The sequence below is a fragment of the Dryobates pubescens genome, chromosome 7 (genome assembly GCF_014839835.1).
Source record: "Dryobates pubescens isolate bDryPub1 chromosome 7, bDryPub1.pri, whole genome shotgun sequence".
Taxonomy (NCBI): domain Eukaryota; kingdom Metazoa; phylum Chordata; class Aves; order Piciformes; family Picidae; genus Dryobates; species Dryobates pubescens.
Genome location: NC_071618.1, coordinates 6,336,392 through 6,356,024, shown reverse-complemented (window position 1 = coordinate 6,356,024; position 19,633 = coordinate 6,336,392). Strand labels below are relative to the sequence as shown.

The following is a 19,633-nucleotide window of genomic DNA, read 5'->3' as shown; positions in this document are numbered from 1 at the left end:
AAAATGACACATGACAAATTTTAAAACAGTTGTAAACCAAGATGTGTCATTATAACAAAACTGGAAATTCAAAGTCATATGCTCCATTCTTTTCCTGCCAAACTGTTCACAGTTCAGAAACAGAGAAGCTAGTACCTCTCCCAAACCCTACTATTAATCTCATACATCTTCCTTCTCCCCACACCCAGCTGAGGACAGGACAAAGGGACATTGTGTACTACTGTTTAAAAAATAAATAAATTCAACTCCAACAAGAAAACCAAACTACTCTTTTTGTTGCATGAAACCTCCAAAGCTTTATGTATTGTCTTCAGTTCCATACATATTCTCTATAACATAAGGCATACTAAATCAGGACTACAGTTCCCTTACCCTTCTTTTCCAGACAATGGAAAAACAAGCAATGCAAAGCTGAAGGGCTTCTCTGCCACTGAGAATCCTGGAGTTAAGCAGGACCAATCTGATCCATCAGGACTCTCCTGCAACAGCTGTATCTACACTCAACACAAGAGCTGTTTGCGCTTTTCTAAACAGTACTAGCTACACTAAAAATGTTGCTAAGAGGAGCAGCTAGAATACTTAACATCAGAACATTCATTTACATTTGAGCTCTCAGCAAGTCATCTCTCAATCGTTCTTCTGTAGGAGAAAGGATATATGTTTAGATACCATTTCCCTATTAGTTAAGCCATTGCATGATCAGCAAGGCTCATGCAGACACTTGAGTCCTTTGCCTCCCCCATGACCTCAGCTTCTTCCTGCTTGCCCTCACTCCCTGCTAAGCTTCCAAGAACACTTCCCTCTCCCTTACATCCCCAAATTACTGATTTGGGGGTTGCTTGTTTTGAAGTGGAATGCATCCCGATCCATTAGCATGGTAACAGCTGAGCCTTTTTCAGTCTAAGCACAAATCAGGATGTCTCTCAGAGAAGTTACTGGCAGCATGTTGTTTACTAGTTCTAATATACATTTTGGTAAGACAACAGCTTCAAAGAATGTTTAGCTATACTAAAAATCCCACAGTCTAGCGCAGTAATGAAATGAAACTTCCCTTTAGAGAAGCTGCCAGCTGTAGCTAAGACATTGCTAAGACATTACAAAAAGCCTTAATCCTAAACCTTTTTTAATAAGGTATTAACCTTTACATAGAGACCAAAACTAGTATTAATCTCCCTAGAATCACAGATGTTGAGCTGCACAGAAATAAGGTCAGAATGCTATTTTAAGTTAAGCAATGCCACTCTCCCAGGCCCTTACTTAGACAGACTTCTCTAAAAACAAATAAATTATGATGTCTTCATTTGCTTTGACATAGCTGTTAGACAAGTAACTGTGGAAGAAAAAAAGTTACTGTCTTGCAAACAATTCCACTGTCCTTTTTTCACTTCTCCCTGAGTGTTGCATGACATCAGCTATCTTCATGATGAAACAAAAAAAAAAGGCAAACCATATATAATGTAGCCAATATGCAAGTAGCATCTGAGTATGTAGCATCCAGAAGTCGATTCAGGCACAAACAATTCATGGGCTTTTTTTATTTCAGTAAAACTAAAGCTTACAGATTCTTAACTCATAACCATTCAGAAAGACATCCATAAAAAGTGGTATTAATAAAAACTGACACGCTTCCAGGCCCCTGAAGTATTTCAAACGTTACAGTCTCCCTGCCTTACACACCGGCATAAAAAGTGAACAAACACACTCAGTAATTTCAAGCGTACCATGAAAAAGACACCAGCAAGTGCTTCAGTTCTCTGTACCATACAACTTTTATTTCAAACTCACATCTTTCTAGGCAATGTATCCAAAATATTTGACTCAAGAGTACCTCTGGACTGTAAAGATTCTGAAACAGGGCATCAAGCCTTTCCTATCTCCAACCAAAACTTAAGTTTTTTAGCTCATGTTATAAAAAAGTAACCACATGGAATGTGACAAGTCATAATGTGAAATCAAAGTGCTTTAGTCCCATAGCGCAGACAGACACTAGTGGTTATCTAGCCATTTGTCAAAACACCTCAAACACCAACAGAGATGTCTGTTCTGTTGCACTCCACCTTGCAAGACTTTTGGACCATTACTGTAAAATTTCATTAATTGACAGCTAAGCAGTACAACTGGACCAACAGTTTCACTTTGATACTCCAAACAGTGAGTTAAAATGAGGCATCATTTTTCAAGTTTCCTTAGTAATTACCAAGGTTCTATTATATTATTCCAGATAAAACTATGTTCCAGTTAGTATTTTAAAGTTCAAAATGTGCTGTATTCAAAATCCCAGGGAATCAAAACCCTCAAATCATTTCCCCAGGCTCCAACCCCCTATTTAAGACTCACTCTTTTATGCAATTCTTTGCCATTTGCATGTGAAGAGATAACACTTCACCCCACAGCACATACGAAAGAACTATAAGCTCTCAAAGCAAAAAGCTACTTTAATAAGGTTTGGACACAGGTAGCTGCATGGAATATGTGCTCAACTCAGAAGTGGCCATGCTGATAAGGATTCATATTGCAAGTGTTCAATCAGAAAACTTCCTTCTGCAGAAGTCTAAATAGGTATTTATCTTAGAGAGTGAATGAAGTTTAAAGACCTAGGAATCTGATTATCTTCTCTGTTACAAAAGAATTTGCTATACAGTATAATTTTCCCTCCTTGCCCCTCTTTAAGACATCCCATTCTGTACAAGTTTACAGCTTCAAGGGGAAGGGCTGAGAGAAAATTTCTGGTCCTGTCCCACAGATGTAAAGGCAAAGTGCTTTGCAAGACTGATTTTATCCATCACATTTGTGGCAACCAACCCAAAACGAAGGCACATGGAATCTGTAATAATATAGTTTATAAATTACAAACTAAAGCTGAACCTCTGTATAATTTCTAGTCTTTGCATAACAGTAATGACCAACACCTATGCAGAGATTCAGGGCTTTTTCTTCTTGTAACTTCTCCCAGAAACAGTTAAGTGTCACTTGCATGCCTATGCAAATACTGTCCTTTATTATGTTTTGACACAAAGTGCTGAAATTGGTAATTTAACTGCATGGGAAGTCTGAAATCAGTGAATTGGTAACACCCCCTTCCCCTGTTGCTACAAGAAATGCAAGAAGCCACCAGCAACAGCTAGTCAGCTATTACCTTCAAAGTGCACAACTCCCAGCAGCAGTTTCCCTGTGAGGTGTTCTACAGCTTGTGGCACTCATTTAAATATCAGTGTTTCAGATTTGGATTTTAACATGTCAAAGCCTATCTGCTTTCGGTTAGTGGCTGGCCAGACATACACATGCATTCTGAGGAAGCCAACAAATCTTGCACTGAAACTGGCCGTACCTTAATATCTAAGCAGGGCTGAGCTACTACCTTGAGCAGGGTCAGCTCTACCTCATTCTTAAGGAAGGCCGAATCAAGATTCAAATCTACCTCCTACATTTCACTGGAGTTGCTACCTTTAAGTAGAGAAACAAGATTCAAGGTTTCTGAAAGCTTTAGCAGACGGATAGGCTTGTCAATCAGATTAAGACTTATGAGATCATTAAACAATTCAAAGCCTGGGTTATCACTTCTCTAGAAACACAGGTTTAAAAGAACTCAAAACACCATTGCCATCACTTGAGTATGTCATTATACTGCTTTCACTTGGGATGATAAACAGGGGCAGAGTTTCAGAGTTCTAGTTATTCAACTGGTCTGTGAATTCACAACCCCTCCCCCCTTTTTTTTTCCTTCTTCATTTCTGCACAAAGTCAGATAAAGGGATCGGCACCCAAGTTACTAGCAAACAGAGTAACATTACAGGACCATATTAGAGTTTCATAAAGATTGCATGCAACGGTGTCTGTGCTCTTCTCTAAAAGAGAATGACTTTCACGGGTAGCACATACAACACAATTTTCTGTTTTTAAATGCAGTGTATTACATAAACAACACTTAGTAAGAATTGACCAGACTTAATAAACTAAAACTGCGCTAGGTCTGGCACTGGAGAATTCACAGTGATTAAAATAAAATCGCTTTGCCCAAGGCAAAACATATCAAATACAGAAGACGACTCTTTGTTTCCTTTATGTTGTGTTAGTATTCTGACAGCAATAAGTAAGCTCAGTAGTACCTCAGACAGCAGAGACTTCTGCACCTGGTTCACTTTATTGTTTGCATGATGTCAAATAAGACAATGAATAAAGTCAACAGAGGCTAAAGTCTTTGCTGGATTGAAGCTTGGCTTCTGAATGAAAACTGTTATCTACCATCTCATTTTGGGTACCTAAACTCCACGCTGTGCCAGGTGGTATTGCTCTTAAAGAGAAACGTAAAGTGTATTTGCATATTACTGAGGTGTTCTTACTTGCAAGTTGTTTGTGAGTAGTTTATAGTACCAGCTGATAATACAAGATTAGAGAATTTGCATTTCTTTCCCCCACTCAACTTGCTAAGCCTAATGGATTCACTAACATAGGTTTCCAATCCCAAAGCCTTCTTTCAGGGAGAAAGAAGCACCAGTTTTAAACACCCCAGCATTTCTCAATGTACCTGCTGCTTCTCATTTCAGCACTGAGGGCCTGGCCAAACCAGCTGCTCTTGGCAGTTGTAAGCCACCAGAGCCCGACTGACCCACTGGGCTCTTTGACCCCATCAAACTGAGAGTTGAAGCAAGACATTCAGGACCTCTCTGCCCACAGTACATGAGTGTAGATGTGCACCCACTTGTACCTGCCTCACCTTCTGCACTACACCCTAGGGCACTTTGGTCTGTTTGCCCACCTCCCAGACCTCCAGCTCCCTGGCCTCATCCAAAGACATTGGACTTTGGCCTGAGCTTGAATGATGCTTTCAAAGATTTCTCCTCATGTTCTTCCTCCTCAGTGTCACCACGAAAGGAGGGTGTGTTGTGGATGATCTGAGTCCTGAAGCGAATCTTATTAAGACGAGGCTTCATCCGCCCACTGCCAGAGGCCTTCCTGGTCATCTCCTTGCCCTTGCCTGGCACCGCTGTCCCTTCAGTGCCCTCGGCTTCCTCTCCAGTGCTGTGATGATGGTGGTGGTGGGACAGCCGGTAGCTCATGAGATTAGAGGGCAACACCTTGGAGAGCCTCCAGCGCCCACCCCCATTGCTGGCAGCCCCTTCCTCCTCCTCCTCCTCCTCATCCAGGGCCCCCACGAGGCTCCGCATATCCCCTGAGGTACCCTGGTGCAGGTACTGCGCAGCCTTGCGCCCGCTGTAGTCACGGATGTCCACGTCGGCGTCGTAGGCTCCCACAAGCAGCTTTACCACTTCGGCGTGCCCGTGCATGGCGGCTATGTGCAGGGCGGTGTGCCCGCCGCTAGTGCGCGCGTTGATGTCCACGGGCAGTTGGTGCCGCTGGGCAAAGTTGACCAGCCTGGCCAATAGCTCCTGCCGCCCGTGTTTGGCGGCCCAGTGCAGTACCGTGAAACCAGTGATGAAGTCCCGCTTGCAGAACAGCGCCGGTTCGCAGCTCAGCAGCCCCTCCAGGCTCTCCCACCGCCCGTCCGAGGCGGACAGCATCCATGCGTGCTCCAGAGGATCCAGGGCCACGGCACCGGTGGTGCTCCCCTCCTCGTCCGCGGAAGACAAGGAGACCGAGGCGCTGTCTGAATCACCGCCGCGGCCGCGGCCACCCCCGGGGAGGGCACCGCGCTTCAGCTGGGGCGAGCCGCCCCGCGTCGCCTCCCGTAGGCTCCTGCGGCCGCCCCCCTGCGCTGCCGCTCCGGGGGCGCCGTCGGCCGCCGCTGCCTCCTCCGCTGGTGGTGGTGGAGGAGGAGGCCTCCCGGGGCCCGCCGCTACCGCAGCCTCTTCACCGCCGCCTCCACTGCGCCCGGGAAGCGGCCCCCGCCGGGAGCCCTTCCGCTGGCCTGCGGCCGCTGCTGGGTTCGGACGGGGTGGCTCGCCCCGCCGCCGCGCGGGCTGAGGGCAGCTGCCGGCATCCCCAATCGCCGGTGGCGGCGCCTCCTCATCGCCCGCCTGCGGGGAAGGCAACGGGCTCGGCCGCTGCGCGCTGTCCCCCACCACCGTTGCCGCCGCCTTCTCCTCTCCGGAGGTCAGGGCGGCGGCGGGGAACTCCAGAGCGCAGTACCGGCGACGAAGGTGCACGTACTTGACGCCGGTGTCCGGCTCCTGGCGCACGGTGGCCACAGCATTGACCAGCTCCTTGAAGTGCTGGCGGGCGGCTGTGCGGCGGTCAGGGTCTGAGGGGCTGTGCCAGTCCCGGAAATGCTCCAGCAGCTCCGTGTTGCGGGCCCGCCCGCCCCGTGCCGCTAGGAACTGCACCACCGACTCGCGCTGCAGCTCCGCTGGTTCCGCCATCACCACCCCTGCTCCATCGTGTTGCTTCGCCACCACTTCTGCTGCCCCTGCGGGCGCGGCAGTGCCGCTGATACCCGGGCCCCTCCTCCTGGCGGAGACATGCCCGGCAATCACTGCCGCGAAGGCGGCGGCAGTGGCGGCGGCAGTGGCGACGCCGCGCCACCCTCCGGCCAGGAGGGGCCGTGTCCGCCACCCCGCGCCAGGAGCACCCGCCTCGGCCGCGGCTCTGGGGCGGCTACCACCGCCCCCTTCTCCTCCCCCCTGCGTGGGGCCGCCGCGGCCACGCCCGCCCGCCAGTCGGCACCGGTCCGGCGGCTGGGAGCGCCCCGCCACGGCTGCGGGTGGGTGCGCGCACTCTCGGCGGCGACTCCGCCCGCGTCGTTCCCTCTTTCCTTCCTTCCCTCCTTCGCTTCGCATCGCCTCGTCTGCCGGGGATATGGCCACTTCCCGCGCCAGTCGGCAGCCAGTAAGTCCCCTCCGCGGTGCGGAAGCCGAGAGGAGCGGGCGGGGAGTTCCGCCGGCTGTTAGCCGCCGTGGTGGCCGGTGGGCAGCCCCTGCGCTGGGGGTACCAGGTGGTAGGTGTCACCGCGGCGTGGCTGAAGATACAGGTCTGGCAGCGCGGCGGCAAGAGGGGAAGGGGAGCAGCTGTTACACCCTGTGGAGGGATGGCAGTGACCTTGTACAGAGCTGCTCTTACTAAGGGGGACCGGGAGCTGCCCCTATTGGAGCAGGCGTGCGTGAAAGCTGCTTCAATGCGGTGTCAGGAGGGTGTGCGGGGAGAAATTAAGCCTTGGCATACCGTTTAGTTCCCGAAGTTGCCAAGATTAAAAAACCAAAACAAACACCTTTTCGTTAAAGGGTCTGATTTTCAGGTGTTGCCCTTCTTAGACGTCCCAGAGCGTATCGTGTATTTCAAGTAATGGTTGCAGAGCTGAATCTTAGCTTTTGAAGAAATATTGTTGTTATGCATAATGGTAAAGCTGTCATCTGCTTTTAAGACATGGAACACATCCATGCATTAGTGCTGGAGCATTAGTTTCATGATTCATTTATGACTTTTCAGCTGTGTTTTACACCTCAGCAATGTAAACTACCAAGGGACTCTGGAGACAACATGGAGAAATTTTGGGGATAATCCTCTACCCTGACTAAAGACATTTTCTTTACTTGGAGTGATTTTTATCTGGGACAGTGTATTGTGTCAGTTCTTGATGGCACACCCAAGGGAGCAGCGTGGGAGCGCAAGAAGAAGGAGGGATTGCTTTGAGTTTGGGTGCTGAAAGAGTTATTTGTTTGACAATTGTTAGAGCCATCACAGGGCATGACCATGTCCTGGCCAACCTCCGCTAGAGAGTGAAAGGTCATCGTTCATGTTTCTTTGCATGCTCATAATTTGACTGTTGAGCATAGCTTCCTTTCTCTTGGGCCTCCCACCCAGAAACCTCTGCTTCACATGTACTCTCGTCAGGCCTGTGCAGATCCTTTGGAGCTTCACTATAACATAGTACAATGCTTTAATGTCATATAAGCTTTCTCTGCTCATGCATACTATTTACATACAGCCAGGTGGCGAGGTGGAGAGTCAGTACTTCACAGCACTCGCAGGAAACTAGAAAAATGTGGAAATAAAAGAGCCTAAGTAAGCAAAAAACCACAAAATTACTTTATTGATTCATGTTTGTGTGAAGAGTGCAGAGATGCAATAAATCAACAAGACTGAGTGAGATCAGGACTGAGGGTCCACTAAGCGGATGGATTTGGTAGGGAAGAGAGGGAAGATTTTGTTTTCAGTTGTTTTGCGAAAGTGAAAAATGACTCTCAGAATGCAGTCTGAGTTCTATAAACCTCTGTAAATTTGCAGTCAGACTACAGAAAGTATGAGGTGCAAATATTTAGTACTTCTGATTTTTGCAGTCAGACTACAGAAAGTATGAGGTGCAAGTATTTAGTACTTCTGGTTTTTGAAAATGTGACTTCTGGGAAAGTTTGGCAGACATTGCCCTCCTACAGCAGCATACAGTGCTTGTCATTGATTAATTAAAAAGGGGGAAAAAATTCCTTATTGCAGTCAAAGAGGTCTTCTGATAGCAGCTGCCATTCTTGCATGCAAGACCAGCATTGCTTTCTCATTCGTACAAGAAACATCAACAACAAGGCACTGATGTGGTCAAGGGTGAACAAGACTGACTTCAGTGCTTTTCAGGAAACCCAGAGATAAAGCTGCAACGGACACAGCTGAGCCAGCACAGCCAAAGAAGTGCAGATCTTCTGAAAATGACTGCATTTGTGACACCAGTACTGATAACAGCATGATTATTTTTGTGTCATGGTCATCTCAGAGGGCTGAACCAGGTTTCCTCTTCTTTGTTTTTCCTTCTTCTATATTTTCTGTTCTATGTTATTTTGCTAAGGTTCCCTTTCTTTTCTCTCTCTACTGACCCTATCTATTCTCCGTCTCTCTCTGAGGCATGTATTGACATCAAGAGATGCCAGTTATATGCATGCCTGCATCACCTGTCTACATTTTAGATTTTCTCTACCCAAAAGTTTGAAGTATTTTTCTGCTTGTTTCCAAAATCTACTTACATCACGTCTTATGAGGCAATATCAGCATTGCTATTACTGGATTAGCTATAAGTTCAGTTATTGGGAAAGTAATTCAATGTAAGAGAGTAATGCAATTCATGAGTGGTGGTTGATGGAATTATATCCAGCTGGCAGCTGGTCACTAGTGGTGTTCCTCAAGGCTCAGTGTTGGGACCACTTCTGTTTAACATCTTTATTGATGACCTTGATGAGAATGTAGAGTGTACCATCAACAAGTTTTCAGATGACACCAAGTTAGGTGGGAGTGTTTTGATCTTCATGAAGGTAGGGAGGCTTTACAGAGAGTGGTGTTCTCACCCACCCTTGTGGCTGATGCCCAGAGGGACTTGGACAGATTGGATCAATGGGCCAATGTTGTTTTAGTGGTCACCATTTTTCTAAGCTGGTGACATGGTAGTAATTTCTTTTTTTTTTAGCTGGGTAATGTATTATTTCTTTGAGAAGTAGGATGAATGCAGGCATCACAGGGTCAGTTTTGTGGGTTTTATTTCTTTGCATATTTGTTAGACTACAACACAGTAAGCACAGTATGAGGTGCTGGCACTGCAGGAGAGCCATGATGCCCTTGGTAATTTTCAGAAGGAAAAACATAGGTTAATGCTTTTCTACTGAGAATGTTCCAAGTGATATTAGATGAAACAGGTTTACAAAGTAGTTCTTCCATAAGGAAGGTGGAGGAAGGCGAGTCTCCAATGACAACAGTAGCTCTTGTGACATTTGTCATGTGGAGAACAGAAGTATAAACGTGCAAGAATGTAAGTGATGGGACAGAGAGGTGTGTCTTTACAACTAAAGACATCACAATATGCAGCCTGAAATAGTAAAAGAACTAGGAATCAATAAAGAACACAAAAAGGAGGAATTGTTGGAAAATGTTTCCAAGTTTTGACTGTCTGGGGCAGCCTGTGCCATGTCAGCAATTTGACCTTATCCTTATTACCTGTAACTAGCATAGTTTTGGTACCCTTATCACTGAACCATCCCCATATATCTTTCCTTAACTAACAAAGTGTCCTTTGAAGACAGCAGAAACCAGTAGTAACTGGATGCAGCTTAAACCTTTGAACTTTTAGGATAGTGCACAGGCCTAATAGGCTTTACACCTCCCCAGACACAGAAGTTAATTTTTATTAGCCTAATTTTAATGAAGATGGGATGTATGATGCAGGGGGCTGTACATGTAAGGGGGAATGTGTAGTAGGTGGACGAGGAAGTTTTTGCATTCTGGGTACCTCAGCCAATGGAGAAAGGAACGAGGTTCCTTGTGGCTGGGAATTTAGGATAAAAGAAGGCTGTGTCCTTCAGCAGTTTGAGACCCCACAGGGATATGCCCTGTGGATTTCCCTTCATTTGAATAAAGTTTTACAGGACTCCTCTGTCTCCTTCGTGAACACTAATGTGAGAAATGAGCCCACTGCTAAATTTTAAATACAAACAGTTTATTATAAAGGCAAAACAGTGCTGGGCACATAGCAGATTCGCTAGAGGCGCACCATAACAACACAAGTTGAGCTTATGTAGACATCAAACATACAAATTCATAAATAGCTCCACAAATCCCTTTACATTTCCCAAGCATGCTCCCACCCCCCCATTCCCAGTCCCACCTGTTGTTGGCTGTGGTCATCAGGGCTGGGATAATGGTTTGCACTCTTGACCCAGACAGTCTCAACAACGCAATGCCTTGACACCTCACCCTCCCTCCATTTCTCTCCCAATACACATCCTACACAACACAGACTACGACCAGCCAGTCAGCTTAAGGATTGAACCCTGCAGTTCCTAGCAACACTGGCACCCACCTTCCCCTTGCAAAAGCCAAATATAACAATTTGTCACGATAACCTCTGGCAATGAAAGTTTTCTGTACATAGGCTTCTAAATCAGTACGACTGAAACTGTTTCCAGTTGAGCTGCACAGCATTTCTTGAAAGTTTAAAGAGCTTTTATTACAGCATTTTTTGTGAAGTTGATGACTGAAGATTCTATTGTGTCTTAACTGTTTTAACAGCTTAATAGCAGTTAAAATACTTTAAAAAAGTAGTTTTGTTATAAACTAGTAGTAGATTCTGCACCAGTCTACCTCCAGTGTTTAAAATTTTGCTATTGGTGTTGCATTGGAGTACGCTTCCAGGAATCTCATTGTGTGTACCGTGATCATTTGTACAAACCAAGCTATTTCCTTTTGGTCTTAGCATTTTTAGTATGCTCATTGTCTTGATGTCACGATGCTAGATTGCTAGTTGATATTTGAAAAGGAACGTGCAGCTCTTGACATTTCTAATCATATATATAATATTATCTCAAAGTTCTGATGTATAGATAGTGTATTATTTTCCATAAATAGCAAGAGCAATGCTAGCTATTCAGAATGAGTTCTCATTTATAACTTCCTGTGATTCTCATCTCTATTTTGAATTCTGCCTAATAATTTTTCTTCATTTGTAACAGGGAACCAACTGTGATCTATGTTCTGTCTAAAGTTTTCAATTTTATTTCGATTTTATTTTTTTCTCCCCCCCCCCCCCCCCCAATATGGGCTTCACTTTGATCCTGCAAACAGTTCTGTAAAGTAAATTTGAACGTGTCCTTAAATCATGGAATAGTGCTTCATGATGGGTATTTTTTCAGACACTTGCTTTTCTTGATTTTGTGTAAATCATGAGGAATGAGTTCTAGCTTCCTCTAGTGGGGTGCCTTTGCTGCCATTGCTAACTGCTCTGCAACTCACTTCACTAACATGTTTTTAAAACTCTTTTTCTGTAGCAAAATCATGGCTATCGAACTTTATCCTTGTCTGGGCATGTTGGCTTTGGTAGTTTACCCGAGCAACTTGTTAAAAAATCCATCAAGCAGGGCTTCTGCTTCAACATTCTTTGCATTGGTAAGTAGTATTTGAGTGATTTAAGCCTTTAGTAGTATACCCATCTTTAGGAAGTGACTGAAATTTAAGCCAATTGCAATGTTAAACCTGTCCTTTAATGTTAAACATGAACGATAATTCCACCTGTTCCCCCAGCTTTGCTTATTTGTATCGATAGTTTGTTTTTATATTTACATTTGTGTAAACAATCTGAAGACCAAAAAAGTTGAAAATGGATGCCATGCATTTCTTGATTTGTGGGCAGTTTCTTGGATTGTTTCGAGTAAACAGGGCTACTCTATTTTTACTGTAACAAAGAGCTTCAGGTTAAAAGATCCTACAGTTCCAAGGTGGTGTTGCTTAAGTTGTTCTATACTTAACGGATGTTTGCTCTTGTATTTTACCCTTATTCAGAAAAACCCTGTCTTGAGCCCTGTGTTTTACAGACAGCTACTCAGCTTTTTTAAATCTGTAGGAAATTAGTTCATGCTTTTAAAGGAACCAAAGTGTCAAGAGACTGTTCTTATTACTCATTAGCAATTAACTCTTTTGTATCTCTGGGATGAAATAATTAACTGATTATAAAAACGGAATGTAGGCAACCATTTTGCTCTGAGAAACCCATTGACAAGTTTTGTGTAAATTTGTCAAGTTGCTGTGCTAATGCTGTCTGTGCTTAGTAGGTATTTATTTGATGTGCAAAATGTCTTCTCCACCCCTTCTGTTTAGGGGAAACTGGAATTGGAAAATCAGCCTTGATAAACAGCTTATTTAACACCAATTTTGATGACCCTGTGTCAACACATTTTCTGCCACGTGTACAACTTAGAGCCCAGACTTATGAACTCCAGGAAAGTAATGTTCTTTTGAAGCTGACTGTTGTAAACACAGTGGGATTTGGTGACCAGATAAACAGAGAAGACAGGTAAGTGCCCTCTCATTGCTATGATAGGCAGCAGTGATGATCCTCAATTATAAGCTGATTTGTATGTGGGCTTTGTACTTGGCTTGCATATGTTTCAAATTTTTAGTTAACTGCTTTCCCAGTGTACTACAATAAGCATGTTTTTCTTTTCATCTAGGAGATAGAATCAGATAAACTCTGCCCCTTTCTTTATGATACAAATCTTCTCTTAAGTATGTAAATAAAATGTGCAGTAGTGGTTAGAGTTTCTTTTGAGGTGCAGTGAAGCAGGGAGAAGGTGAACAGGAGACTTTACAAGCAACCAAACACATTCTGATGTACTGTAGATTCTCTAGATTAGATCTAAAGGGTTTTTAACAATTTCACTGGCACATTATGAAGAACTCCAACTGGAGGGAACATCATGTGGATAACTGAAGGCCTTTGTTTTTCTGTTGGACAACATAAGATGCAGAGATACTGTGTTACTGTCTTTCAGAACTTTTTTTTGAGTCTATGCTTTTATGAATTGGAGATTTTAAAGTACTGAACTCTCTCAGCAGATTTTGTTTCTTTCACCTTAATAATTGAGAATGTTAGCAATCCTTTGTGTGATATGAGTGCCTAAATGGTGGTAATTATAAATGTGGGTGTCTTGTTGAGATTATCAGGACAGCAATGTCTCCTAATATGACTGGAAAATACCTATTGCTAGTGACTTGGATGAATGAGATCCACGTAGATATTATTATAGATATTAGAAGTTGCGATGTGTGGTGTAGGTGCTGCCTTTTAGTCCTGCTTTTAATTTTGTACGTAAGAACTGCTTCTGAATTTTGATAACATTTGATTAGGTTTGTAAGCTTTGTGTAGTAGCAGACATGTAAGGGCACTTGAATGCCTGGCTACGCTTTCTTTTTTAGAAAGCAGCTGATAATCTGGTTTCAAGTAGAATCGAGTATACTTCAATTGTACTTATCGCAAAGCAGGTTTACATTCTTGTCTTACATTCCTCCTTTTCAATTTTTGTCTGTTAAGAGCTCTCTCATGTACAGCACTCCATCTTCAGAAGATAAAGGAGGTCCTATTTCTTGTTACTGGTAACTGCATGTTCTTTCTTTTCTTTTATCTCAGAGTTTCTTGTATCTTCCTTGTGTCTAAGAGTTCTGCAGTTGCATAGCTTGCTTGCAAAAATTTATCACTTGGGAAGATCAGTTATAATCATAAATAACTTTATGTAGCTTTTTTCACTTATAGTAGCTAGAATTTTTTCTTTCTTTGCTAGGTGCACATTTTTGGGTTGGTTTTTTGTTTTTTTTTTAATAGTCTTTCAGAAATTAAGAATACCCTCTACATATAATTTTCTGCTGTGCTGGGTACTTGAGCAGCCTTTTGGTATGCAAGGAAAGAATTCAGCTGATCTCTGGTTGTTAAATTTTATTTCTTACAGCTATCAGCCAATAGTGGATTATATAGATGCGCAATTTGAAGCCTATCTCCAGGAAGAACTGAAAATTAACCGTTCTTTATTTATCTACCATGATACACGCATCCATGTCTGCATCTATTTCATTTCACCTACAGGCCATTCCCTCAAAACCTTAGACTTGTTAACCATGAAAAGCCTTGACAGCAAGGTAAGACTTTGAAAGAATTTTGAAGAACTTGTCTTTTTTTTCCTGAAGCATCTTGCAGCTTTTAGATCCTCTACCATCTTTCAGTTCTCTATCTGTATGTTTGGGTTTGGGATTTGTTTTGTACTGTCATGTATATGTTTAGAATAATTTGTTGCCACAAGTAGATGATAGTTCATCACCTGTTTATTTGCAAAGCAACAGGAGAGAGAGACACCCAGCAAGAATGTTGGACAAAGAAGCACAATGATTTATTTAAGTACAGCTACCAACTTTACTAACAAACAGTTAACATCTTACAGTGTTTGGGTAGGGTACCCTCCATGAGTGCTGCAGTAGTTCTAACTGATGTTTCTAGTTCACTGTGGATTTGGGGACTGCTGAAAAGTTGGCACATAGAAAGCTTTGCAGCACTTAGTTTGCAGTTATCTTACAGACAACTGAGAAGGCAAATGCCATGAACAGAACACCCTGCCAGCATGGTTTTTTTTAAAGATAAAAAGTGTTTAAAACTACACATCTTGATTTGTTTTGAAAGTTTAAAATGGTTTATAGTGTGATTACTTGCACTTTCTAAATACTCAACTTCTTTTTCTCGTGTGAACTGGATGAAACTAAATGTTTAACCCATGCTAAGAAGCCTTACTACATCTGGGTTTAGTTTATTGGCATTTTGGGACATTTGAAAGCTGAAATGCACTTGCTGTTCTTCTTTTCTTTATTATTTACTAGAATTTCTCCTGCCTTTTTCCTGCATTTTGTTTGTGAGGTGTTTCTTCAAGACACCAGCTGTCTTACCACATTTGTGATTGATGAGCACATTCAGTGTTTTTGTAATTTGGTTCGTGGATATGTTTTGTGTTGTGAACTTTCTCAATAGCACAGAGCAAGTCAGGGGGACGTGTGGTGGGACAAAGGTAGGGGAGAGCTGGTCCTCATCTTTCTGCTATGGTGTTGGTTTATGCCAGATTAAAATGTTTGCAAAATTGCTCTGTAATACATACTCACAGCTAGAGAGCCTTGATACTAGAAAATGGGACAGTTTCATGGACCATATTGTTCTACTCTGAATTTTGAAGGTGGAATAGGATAGAGTCATCCTATCAACTGTGGATTCAAAAAAACCCAGAATGTATCTGTGAGCAGTAAATTTTTCTCTATTGCTTACAAATTGGCTGACAAGCTAAGAATTTGCCTCCTAGCTTTTCAGACGCTGGAAAGTTTTTCTTAGGACTGAATCACTACAGCCCAGCCATATTTCATTCATCCATTAAGGGCTGCTTCTTCTGTATTGATTTCTTACTGGGATCTAGTGATAATTCATCTAATACATCTGCATTTTTAAGTCATTCTTCCAGAATTACATACAAATTACTGTAAAATCAGGAAATTACATGTCTGTACCTTGTAGAGTTTGAGTTTGCTGGGTTTTTTTTCCTTCAAAAAGAATATTTGGAAAGTATCTGTATTGATTCCTACACTTAAATCAGCCTGTAAGATATCAACCAATAATTATTTCAAATAGATGTATTTTTTTTCCTTCTCTGTAGCAGAAAGGGATAACAAATGCTTTACATTAATGTAAGGTGTTACATAAAAATATTAAGTTGGAGTGACAACGTGTTTTCTAATGGTGGGGGAAGTGACATTCTGCATTTCATACAGGAGGATGATTAGAGGGCTGGATCTGCTGCTAGCAAACAGAGAAGCAGTGAGCATGGATGAAGTTTATCCTGGTAGATTTATATGGTCATTCTGTATTGATACTGAATGAGGCAGTCTCAGCTGCTTCTTCCCACCGTGCCTGCGGAAGTGTTTCGGGCAGCCAGTTGCCTGGATGACTGAACTCGTTTAAAATGAAAGCCAAAGATTTTTGCTTGGTTAGGGAACTGATCAAGCCCCAAAGTAATCTGTCTCCTTGGATAGCCACCTGGCAATGAACAGCTGCTGACAAGGGGAAGGGCAGGATTATTGATTTTATTGCAAGTGTAGGCATTTTATGTGGGGTTAAATTTATATTTTACGTGAGGATTAAGTTAGATTAATGGCCTGTAGCTCTGTGGTAAAATTCAGTTTTGTAGTTGTGGGGAATGGCAGCTGAGAAAGAGGCTGGAAGAGAGTCAGCTGGTTCCTAAGTGAGTAGTAGGCATGGGAGAGGGCAGTGGGACTAGAGGCACATCTCTCTGTGGTCCCAACTCATACAGTTTTAAGTCTCTTGTTAGTAAAAATGTATGCTCTGAATTATTGTTATTCTTGGATGAAAGTACTGAGATACTAGTTTCCATATACACCTCAGATGCTGTAAGCAGAAATTTCTTTTGGCACATCAAGCAAAGATAACTTTCTTGCTTATCTAAAGCCAGAGTAGTATCACTTTCAATTTTAATACAATGGTTGTGATTTAACATCAATGTTGATAGCTGTAATCACAGTTTCTAGTGATTTTGTTTGTCCTTTGTTATTGGTCTCCTCAGTAGTCTTTCTCTGCTGTACTCATGATCTGACAGATTGTCTCCTAATTAATAAGTGCTTGGAAAAAATTTCACGTTGAAAAGACAGAGTAAAGGTTAATTTAATTCTGAGGACTCCATGTTCTGTCTGTTTTTTAAAGTTATATGACAGAAAACCTAAATTGATGTCCTTCAGCTAATTCAGCTGAAGCTGTAAATAGCTTCTGGTTGTAATGAGCTAAATTAGCTCATTTACATATAAAAGAAAATTCTAGAGTTTTGTTTTATGTTCTATATATATTCATAGAATCATAGAATCAATAAGGTTGGAAAAGACCTCAAAGATCATCAAGTCCAACCTGTCACCCAAGACCTCATAACTACTGAACCATGGCACCAAGTACCATGTCCAATCCCCTCTTGAACACCTCCAAGGACAGTGACTCCACCACCTCCCTGGGCAGCACATTGCAATGGCTAACAACTCTCTCTGTGAAGAACTTTCTCCTCACCTATTGCCCTGTACATGCTTGGTTTGTGTATGCTACACAGTCCAGGAGACCATCTGGTAATCTCACAGTATCACTAAGGTTGGAAGAGACCTTGAGGATCATCGAGTCCAACCTGTATAGAAGTCATGCTTTGAGCTGGCACACTTTATTTAATTTGGAACACTTAATTTCATATTAATTTAATTTTGCTTAAACCAGAAGGTTTCTTTCAGTAACATCCATTTTGAGCCTGTTCTTGAGATTCCATGCTTAGGCACTTCCATTCAGACAGAATATTCAGAAGAATAAAAAGAATGTGAGTGGGGGTTGTGGGTTTGGTTGGTATTTAGTGTTTGGGTTTTGGTGGGGGTTTTTTCTTTCCCTCCCACCCCCCCCATATTTTATTTTTTTGATAAGACTCTTGTCTTCTGAAGTCTGGAAGAATTATTTGTATTGTTCTTCCAAAACACTTGGATATTGACATTAATTCTTTGTGTCTAGCTCTGAAAAATGCATGTTTTAGGAGTAGTGACAGTATTTTAAAGAAAAAAATGGTGTCTACTGCCTTTGTAAGTTAGTGACTGTTAGGAAATGGGTCAGTGTACTGTAGTAAAAATGAATTGTGAATTCTGAATAATTGGTGTAAAGACTGGTAAGCAAGATTCTTCAGTCTTTGTCATTCCTCTCTTTGCAATAGACACTTGAGAAACTTCTGTGAGGAGAGATTGAGGGAGCTGGGGTTGCTTAGCCTGGAGAGGAGGAGACTCAGGGGTGACCTTATTGCTCTCTGCAACTACCTGAAGGGGGGTTGTAGTGAGGCGGAGGTTGGTCTCTTCTCCCAGGCAGCCAGTACCAGAACAAGAGGGCACAGTCTCAGGCTGCATCAGGGGAGGTTTAGGCTGGAGGTTAGGAGGAAGTTTTACACAGAGAGAGTGATTGCCCACTGGAGTGGGCTGCCTGAGGATGTGTTGGGGTCGTCGTCGCTGGGGGTGTTCAGGGCGAGGCTTGACAGGATGCTTGGTTGCATGGTTTAGTTGATTGGGTGGTGTTGGATGATAGGTTGGACACGATGATCTCGAAGGTCTCTTCCAACCTGGTCTGGTCTATTCTATTCTATTCTATTCTATTCTATTCTATTCTATTCTATTCTATTCTATTCTATTCTATTCTATTCTATTCTATTCTATTCTATTCTATTCTATTCTATTCTATTCTATTCTATTCTATTCTATTCTATTCTATTCTATATTCCTTGCTGCAGTGGTGAGGTGAACAAGATAATGTAGCTGAAAGGAATCCAAGGAGGAGGCTCAGGGTGAGGCAGTGTTTGGTAGCCAGCTTCCTTTTCTTTGCATCCTTAAACCATCAGCTTTCATTTAACACCTGAACCATGTCCCTCAGTGCTATAAGCTAAACCAATCTATTTTTTTTGGCAGACATATAAATGCCTAATGTTATTTAGTTAATAAGTAGGCATTGCTTTTCTTTTGAGTACAGTGTGATACCTCCCTCCTTATTCTTTTGTCAGAAGCAATTAATTTTAAGGCAGTATATTAAATAATCTGTTGTTATTTTGCTAAGTGATACCAGTTAATGCATTTATCATAGTTTGTGAAGCTTTGCTACCAGCTGATGGAAAAGTTTTAAGCAGCTTATTGCCAAACGATGTAATTTATAAAAGGTGTCAAATAAAACTGTAATTCTTACACATTTTGTATCATTGAAAGGTGAACATTATACCAATTATTGGCAAAGCAGATGGCATTTCTAAAACTGAACTACAGAATTTCAAGAACAAAATCATGAGTGAACTAGTTAGCAATGGTGTCCAGATTTACCAGTTTCCAACTGATGATGAAACCTTCGCTGAAATGAATACCATCATGAATGTAAGTAAATGACAAAACTGTTGATACTTCAATACTCAAGCATCACTCTCTAATGTAATTGTGTGCCTTCACCATTATTTTGAGGCTCCTAGGTTTGTATGTCACAGGTTTGCTTATTTGTTTTATTCTCTCTGTAAAAAGGTCATATGTTTGTGTGGTTTTGTTTGTTTTCCCTACTTGTAAATCTTCCTGTCCCTCTGCTGTTAATGCCACATGTTTTAGGAGGACTTTTGTTTTTGTTTGTTTTTCCTGGCTCAGTAACAGAAAATAGATTCTTACTCATAGTTGCTTTTTCTAATTTCTAATAATCAGTACATAATTGTTAACATAGATAAATAGATTGGCTTTGCTCTTTCCCTCAGCAAATAGTACTTCTGTTGCAGAAGATACTCAAATGCCTCATTTCTCGTTTTCTGTGGTCTTTATGATAGCAAATCTTCCATCTGCCTTTTTATTTAGTACATTCATTTGAAATTGG

The 19,633-nt window shown here is 42.3% G+C and overlaps 2 protein-coding genes across 2 annotated transcripts in view; one reads left to right on the top strand and one right to left on the bottom strand.

The window, feature by feature from the left end:
* Window positions 1-1,519: 1,519 nt before the first annotated feature.
* Window positions 1,520-6,453, bottom strand: SOWAHC (sosondowah ankyrin repeat domain family member C). Its single transcript, XM_054163066.1, has one exon. The coding sequence runs from the start codon at window positions 6,315-6,317 to the stop codon at window positions 4,782-4,784; it is 1,536 nt and encodes a 511-aa protein (XP_054019041.1). The 5' UTR covers window positions 6,318-6,453; the 3' UTR covers window positions 1,520-4,781.
* A 261-nt stretch (window positions 6,454-6,714) lies between these two features.
* The window catches only part of SEPTIN10 (septin 10), a 31,179-nt gene continuing 18,260 nt past the window's right edge, over window positions 6,715-19,633 (top strand). Inside the window, exons 1-5 of the mRNA XM_054162902.1 lie at window positions 6,715-6,783; window positions 11,691-11,808; window positions 12,517-12,712; window positions 14,142-14,328; window positions 18,994-19,155. Of these exons, the coding sequence (XP_054018877.1) occupies window positions 6,754-6,783; window positions 11,691-11,808; window positions 12,517-12,712; window positions 14,142-14,328; window positions 18,994-19,155 (693 nt within the window). The 5' untranslated portion in view covers window positions 6,715-6,753. The remainder of the gene's footprint in view (window positions 6,784-11,690; window positions 11,809-12,516; window positions 12,713-14,141; window positions 14,329-18,993; window positions 19,156-19,633) is intronic.